An 8,076-nucleotide genomic window follows, 5' to 3' on the forward strand; every position below is an offset into this window, starting at 1 on the left:
GTTTTAGAGTTTAATAATAATAATAACAACAACAACAACAAAACAACAACAAAGTTGGAAGGGACCTTGGAGGTCATCTAGTCCAACCCCCTGCTCAGGCAGGAAACCCTATACCCTTTCAGAGAAATGGCTGTCCAGTCTCTGTTGCATTTCACCAGCAGGTTATTTTCCTGGAAATGCGGCTTCTGTTTTTCCACCTCTTCCTCCGGAAGGTTTTGTAATTTTTGTTGCAATTCGCCAACAGGTCATTTTCCTGGAAATGTGGCTTCTGTTTTTCTGCCTCTTGCTCCGGAAGGTTTTAGAGTTTCTGTTGCATTTCACCAGCAGGTCATTTTCCTGGAAATGTGGCTTCTGTTTTTCTGCTTCTTGAGGAGTCCTTGGTGCCCTCTGAACTTGTTGGTTTTCTTGTAGACGTTTCAATACCCAAACTAGGTAACATCATCCGTGCTCATCCTAGCACGGATGATGTTACCTAGTTGGGTTATGAAACGTCTGCTAGAAAACAAATAAACTTCAGACGGCACCAAGGGCTCATTTCAACCCTGACCCACAAAAAGTCTCCTTTTTTGGCGGTTTCTGCCTCTTGGCCAGGAAAATTGAGAATTTCTGTTGCGTTTCGCCAGCGGCATGCTTCTCCTGGAAATGTGGCTTCTGTTTTTCTGCCTCTTGCTCAGGAAGGTTGAGAATTTCTGTAATAATAATAATAATAATAATAATAATAATAATAGTAGTAGTAGTAGTAGTAGTAGTAGTAAAAAGTTGGAAGGGACCTTGGAGGTCATGTAGTCCAACCCCCTGCTCAGGTAGGAAAGCCTATACCATTTCAGACAAATGGCTGTCCAGTCTCTTCTTAAAAACCTCTAGTGTTGGAGCATTCACAGCTTCTGGAGGCAAGGAGTTCCACTGGTTAATTGTTCTAATAGTCAGAAATTTCTCCTTAGTTCTAGGTTGCTTCTCTCCTTGATGAATTTCCACCCGTTGCTTCTTGTCCTGCCTTCAGGCGCTTTGGAGAATAGCTTGACTCCCTCTTCTTTGGGGCAGCCCCTGAGATATTGGAAGACTGCTATCATGTCCCCCCTCGTCTTTCTCTTCATTAAACTGGACATCCCCAATTCCAGCAACCGTTCCTTATATGTTTTAGCCTCCAGTCCCCTGATCATCTTTGTTGCTCTTCTCTGCACTTTTTCTAGAGTCTCAGCATCTTTTTTACATCGTGGTGACCAAAACTGGATGCCGTATTCCAAGTGTGGCCTTACCAAGGCCTTGTAAAGTGGTATTAATACTTCACGTGATCTCAATTCTATCCCTCTGTTAATGCAGCCCAGCACTGCTATCCTGTCCCCCCTCGTCCTTCTCTTCATTAAACTAATAATAATAATAATAATAATAATAATGATGATGATGATGATGATGATGATGATGATGATGATGATAATGAGAAAGTCATAGAAAATGATAAAATTAAACTGCTCTGGGACTTGAGAATTCAAACAGACAAGCACCTGCAACATAATACCCCGGACTTAACAATTGTCGATAAGAAAGATAAAAAAAGTCTGCATAGTGGACGTGGCAGTGCCCGGAAACAGCAGAAGAGACGAGAAAGAACTGGAGAAGATAACAAAATACAAAGACCTACAAATAGAAATAGAAAGACTGGGGCAAAGGCAAGCAAGGGTAGTACCAATAGTAATAGGCGCCTTGGGTGCAATCCCAAAACAACTGGAGCACCACTTGAACACCATCATCGGCATTGACAAATTTGCCATCAGTCAATTGCAAAAGGCGGCCTTACTAGGAACTGCTTCCATCCTGCGACGATATCTGTGATACCATCAAACATCCACATCTGTCTATCCCAGGTCCTTGGTAAGGACTCAATAGGTAGACAAAATGCCAAATGCAGTCTGAACATCTGGCTGACTGTGCGATGATCAATAATAATAATAATAATAATAATAATAATAATAATAATAATAATAATAATAATAATAATAATAATAATAATAATAATAATAATAATAATAGTAGTAGTAGTAGTAGTAATAATAATAATAATAATAATAATGTTGGAAGGGACCTTGGAGGTCATCTAGTCCAACCCCTTGCTTAACGGCACCGCTTAGCAATAGAAATTGTGGTCCCAATTGTGACTGTAAGTCGAGGACTTTCTGTAGTGTGACCAACCCCAACTTGGCAACTTCACAACAGAAGAAATGCAAGAAAACCCCCATTACTGAAAGAAACTTAGAAAAGTTCATTTTTTTCTCCAGTTCGATTTATTGAACGTTTAAGAAGTTACAGCAAATGGATCTGCGCTGCTCCAGAGTTGCAGAAGTGTATTTCCAACAATCACTTCTATACATATATTTAATATAAAGCCTGTCTTTTTTTTTTCTCCAGTTGCCCCAAAAACAAACCTGGAGGGGGGGGGGTTAAAAAGCAAGGATTCCCCTCTTTAATGCATGTTTTTTTTCTACTCTGTGGGTGATAAAGTTGGAAAATATTATTCTAAAAAAGAGCAATTCTTTCGGCTTGGCTGCCTTTACGGGCTGGTGGGGTTTTGCAAAACTGGCCTGACATTTCCAGGGTTGCTTGGGTGATGCAAAGCCCGTGGTGGACCTTTGAAAGGTTTAAGTTCTCGGGGGGGGGGGGGAAAGAGCTTAATGCGAGCTGGGAGACACCCCCTTGCACCCCCATTTGCAAGCCAACGAGCCTGTCCTCAATTTGGATAAAAAGTGGAATGAATTGGAAGGAGAGAGAGAGAGAGAAAACCGGATTTAAAAATCTTTCTTTTCAAGCTGGGTCCGTGTTTGGCTGCTTGCAATTTTGTGGGGGTGGTGGGGGGTGTTCCCATGGAAATTTGGGGTGCAAAGGAAGCACGCCACGGTCCTTGAATAGGGCTGGCAAGCTCGGCGGAGATGCTGTGGGAAAAAAAAGCATCTTTACCCCCCCCCAACCTCCGTAAAAATGTTTGTAATTCAGAAGTTGTTTTTTTTCTCTCTTTTGCTGCTAAGGACCCCACCCTAACCCAGTTTAAGTGCCATTTAGCCAAATGGGGGGAAGGCCTGGAGCAGCTGGGCCATTAACCACTTTTCTGAGGTGACCCTTGTATTCTTCTCCCTCTTTCTTCCTCCTTCTGTTTCCAGGCATCTTCGGGGCGAGGCAAATGGCTTTTATAAAATGTGTGTCTCTCCCAAGTTGTTTTTCTCTCTAATGATGTTTTGTTGGCAGGGCTCCATTCATAGTTGAAACCACAGATTTTTTTCTTTAAAAAAAAAAAAAGAAAAGAAAAAAGAAAGTTGCACGAACAGTTGTGACTTCATGGAAATGTACAAAGCTCCCCACCGACAAATTCTGAAGACTCCACCTCAAAAATCAATCTATTTCGGGTTGCCTTCACTTGAGAGATGCTGTTTTGCATCTGTGCGCATCCAGAGTTACTCGACCGTGGCAATTTTAAACTGATGATGTCAACTCCCAGAATTCCCCAGCCAACGTGCTTTAAAAGAGGTGGACTTCCACTCCCAGAATTCCCCTACCAGCCTGCTTTATGAGGGGTGGGCTTCCACTCCCAGAATCCCCCAGCCAGGATGCTTTAAGAGGGGTGGACTTCCACTCCCAGAATTCCCCAGCCAGCCTGCTTTAAGATGGGAGGATTTCAACTCCCAGAATCCCCCAGCCAACCTGCTTTAAGAGGGGTGGGCTTCCACTCCCAGAATTCCCCAGACAGATATGGGCTGAGGCATTTTGAGAGTTGAAGTCCATCCATCTTAAAGTTGCCATGATTGAAAAACAGTGGAATAGATACTCAGGTAGAAGTATTCATTTATTATAACCACAGTGGAGCCCAAAATTTTTGTTGCTAAGTGAGACACTTATTAAGTGAATTTTGCCCTGTTTTACGACGTTTCCTGCCACAGTTGTTAAGTGAATCACTACAGTCATTAAGTTAGTCACAGCTTCCCTCGGCTGACTTTGCTTGTCGGAACGTCGCAAAAGGGGATCGCGTGACATCCCCGGGACGCTGCGACCGTCGTAAATACGAGTCAATTGCCCAATGGCTGAATTTTGATCATGTGACCGTGGGGGACGCTGCAACGGTCATAAATGTGAGACATGGTCCTAAGTCCCTTTTTTTCAGGGCTGCTGAAACTTGGAACAGTCACTAAATGAAATATTGATTTGATCCCCACAACGAATGGCTGCAAAAGTTGATGGAGTTAGCAGAGATGGCTAAATTGACTGTTTTGATTAAAGGGGGAAAAAAAAACCCAACATAATTTCTTTTATTTCTGCTTGAGAAACTGCTTCTAGATTTTGTGGTTGGGGAAAAAAATGAAATTTTGATTTTGGGTTTTCCCGTTTAGATGGATCTGTTGTCGTAGAAATGGCTAGTTTATGCTACTCTGTAAAGGTAAGAAACTGAGCTTTGATGCTATTTATGAAAATGGAATTCAAGGGTGAGAAAAAGTAAGGTTCTACATTTAGGCAAGAGAAACCAAATGGACAGGTATAGTATAGGGGGTACCTTGCTCAATAGTAGTAACTGTGAGAGGGACCTCGGAGTCCTAGTGGACAATCACCTAAATAGGAGCCAGCCGTGTGCTGCAGCTGCCAAAAAGGCCAACACAGTGCTGGACTGCATTAACAGAGGGAGAGAATCAAGATCACAGGAAGTATTAATACCACTTTACAATGCCTTGGTAAGGCCACACTTGGAATCCTGCATCCAGTTTTGGTCACCACGATGTAAAAAAGATGTTGAGACTCTGGAAAGAGTGCAGAGAAGAGCAGCAAAGATGATCAGGGGACTGGAGGCCAAACCATGTAAGGAACGGTTGCTGGAATTGGATCTGTCTAGTTTAACGAAGAGAAGGACGAGGGGGGACATGATAGCAGTCTTCCAGTATCTCAGGGGCTGCCCCAAAGAAGAGGGAGTCAAGCTATTTTCCAAGGCGCCTGAAGGCAGGACAAGAAGCAACGGGTGGAAACTCGTCAAGGAGAGAAGCAACCTGGAACTTTCCTGACAGTTAGAACAATTAACCAGTGGAACTACCTGCCTCCAGAAGTGGTGAATGCTCCAACACTGGAGGTTTTTAAGAAGAGACTGGACAGCTATTTGTCTGAAATGGTATAGGGTTTCCTGCCTGAGCAGGGGGTTGGACTAGATGACCTCCAAGGTCCCTTCCCCCATTATTATTATTATCTTATTCTCCTGCACCGAAAGGACTCAGAAATCTTTCTTTTTTCCCATTGCCCTCCGCTTTTCTCTTTCCTTCTCCCACCCCTGTTTCCCTATTATTTTCTTTTCTATTTTATATTTTAAACCAATTTAAAAAAAACAAAAAAAACCTAAATGAAATATTGTAAGTTGAGGGCTGCCTGCACTCAAGCAGCTAAAATCTGAAACATCTTACGACGTGGGTTCGGATTCCAAACTTGTTTTGGTCATTCGTTAAACAATTCCGGAGCCAGCCCTCTCTCTCTCTTAGCCTGCCTACCTCACAGGGATGTTGTGAGTGAGGAGTTGCTGACGCCAACGTGCAGCTCTTGAAGATAGAAACGGGATAGCCATCTCACCCTCAGAGGGCGGAGATTTGGCATCCCGTTCTTGCTCCCCCACCTTTTGGAATTTGCAGAATTTTTGGGAGGGGAAGCAGCGCTGTGTTCAAGTCCCGACGTCCTGCTGGGGCTCTTCTGTGTCCTGCTGATTTCTTACATCCCTTCATTGTTCTTGTCCGGCGTCCAAGCGTCTCCTGCGGGTTGAACTCCCTCTTTTGTGGCCCACGCGAGAAAAAGAACCGAAGAGAAATAAGGAAGCCCCTTGACTTATAACGGTCCCATTTAGCGACTGTCCAAAGTTACACCGGCCCTGGGAAAAAGGGACTGGCCGCTCTTTTCCGTTTCCCAAGGACCACAGCGGCATCTCGACAGTTGCGCGATCAAAATTCAGGCCCTTGGCCACCAACTCGTATTTATGACGGTTAATAATAATAATAATAATAATAAAGTTGGAAGGGACCTTGGAGGTCCTCTAGTCCAATCCCCTGCTCAGGCAGGAAACTCTATACCATTTCAGACAAATGGCTGTCCAACCTCTTCTTGAAAACTTCCAGTGTTGGAGCATTCACAACTTCTGGAGGCAGGTTGTTCCACTGGTTAATTGTTCCTCCTTAGTTCTAGGTTGCTTCTCTCCTTGATGAGTTTCCACCCGTTGCTTCTTGTCCTGCCTTCAGGCGCTTTGGAGAAGAGCTTGACTCCCTCTTCTTTGGGGCAGCCCCTGAGATACTGGAACACTGCTATCCTGCCCCCCCTCGTCTTTCTCTTCATTAAACTAGACATCCCCAATTCCAGCAACTGTTCCTTGTATGTTTTAGCCTCCAGTCCCCTAATCATCTTTGTTGCTCTTCTCTGTACTCTTTCTAGAGTCTCAGCATCTTTTTTACATCATGGTGACCAAAACTGGAGGCCATGTTCCAGGTGTGGCCTTACCAAGGCATTGTAAAGTGGTATTAATAATAATAATAATAATAATAATAATAATAATAATAATAATAATAATAATAATAATAATAATAATAAGTTGGAAGGGACCTTGGAGGTCATCTAGTCCAACCCCTTGCTCAGGCAGGAAGCCCTATACCATTTCAGACAAATGGCTGTCCAGTCTCTTCTTTAAAAGCTCCAGTGTTGGAGCATTCACAACTTCTGGAGGCAAGGAGTTCCACTGATTGATTGTTCTGTCAGGAAATTTCTCCTTAGTTCTAGGTTGCTTCTCTCCTTGATTACTTTCCATCCGTTGCTTCTTGTCCTGTCTTCAAGCGCTTTGGAGAATAGCTTGACTCCCTCTTCTTTGGGGCAGCCCCTGAGATACTGGAAGACTGCTTTCATGTCCCCCCAAATCCTTCTCTTCATTAAACTAGACATTCCCAATTCCAGCAGCCATTCTTTATATGTTTTAGCCTCCAGTCCCCTGATCATTTTTGTTGCTCTTCTCTGCACTCTTTCTAGAGTCTCAACATCCTTTTTTACATCATGGTGATCAAAACTGGATGCAGTATTCCAAGTGTGGCCTTACCAAGGCCTTGTAAAGGGGTATTAACTCTTCCCGTCATCTTGATTCCATCCCTCTGTTAATGCAGCCTAGGATTGTGTTAGCCTTGTTGGCTGCTGCAGCACACGGCTGGCTCACATTGAACCGTGCTTCCAAAGTTGCACGTTCTCGTACCTTCCCCTGTAGCCACTCAACAATCCTACCCCGAGGAACAAAGGTGAGCTTGGTTCCCCTTTTGTGACCCCCATTTTTGTCCCCTTTTTTTCCTGCAGATACAAGAGCATGGTGACGGGGAAGCGAGCGCGCGGACTCATCGCCGTCCTCTGGATCCTCTCCTTCGTCATCGGCCTGACGCCGCTGTTGGGTTGGAACAACATGGAGGCGAGTAAGAACTGCACTAACAAGATGTTGCCCCCCGACGGGGGGAGACAGAACAACTGCCTGGTGACCTGCCTCTTCGAGAACGTGGTGCCCATGAGTTACATGGTCTACTTCAACTTCTTCGGCTGCGTCCTCCTCCCGCTGTTCATCATGCTCTGCATCTACGTCAAGATCTTCACCGTCGCCTGCAAGCAGCTGCGGCAGATCGAGCTGGTGGGCCACTGCCGGATGACGCTGCAGAAGGAGGTCAGCGCCGCCAAGTCGCTAGCCATCATCGTGGGCCTGTTTGCCCTCTGCTGGCTGCCCCTCCACATCCTCAACTGCCTGACTCTTTTCTACCCCGCCTTCAAGGCCAGCAAGCCCGAATGGAGCATGCACTTGACCATCATTCTCTCCCACACCAACTCGGTGGTCAACCCCATCATTTACGCCTACCGCATCCGGGACTTCCGGTACACCTTCCGGAAGATCCTCACCCGCTACGTCCTCTGCAAGAACGAGGACTTTCCCAAGGGCTCAAAAGGGAGCATCGGCGGCAGTAGCCGTCACCTGGAGGTGAATAACGTGAATACCTCCCCAACGTACGTTTGATGGCCAGTAAGACTTTGGATCTGTCCCCCCGTTGGTGGCAGGACAGC

The 8,076-nt window shown here is 45.1% G+C and overlaps 1 protein-coding gene across 1 annotated transcript; it reads left to right on the forward strand.

Annotated features, from left to right (window-relative positions):
• Positions 1-5,753: 5,753 nt before the first annotated feature.
• Positions 5,754-8,029, forward strand: LOC107284456 (adenosine receptor A2b-like; the record flags this gene model as incomplete). Its single annotated transcript, XM_015812519.2, has 2 exons — positions 5,754-5,782; positions 7,330-8,029. Coding segments are annotated over 2 exons (729 nt in total), but the record flags the coding sequence as incomplete, so codon positions are not given.
• Between the last annotated feature and the right edge of the window lie 47 nt (positions 8,030-8,076).

This window comes from Protobothrops mucrosquamatus, unplaced genomic scaffold, assembly GCF_001527695.2.
Source record: "Protobothrops mucrosquamatus isolate PMUCROS unplaced genomic scaffold, P.Mucros_1.0 scaffold_62, whole genome shotgun sequence".
Taxonomy (NCBI): Eukaryota; Metazoa; Chordata; class Lepidosauria; order Squamata; family Viperidae; genus Protobothrops; species Protobothrops mucrosquamatus.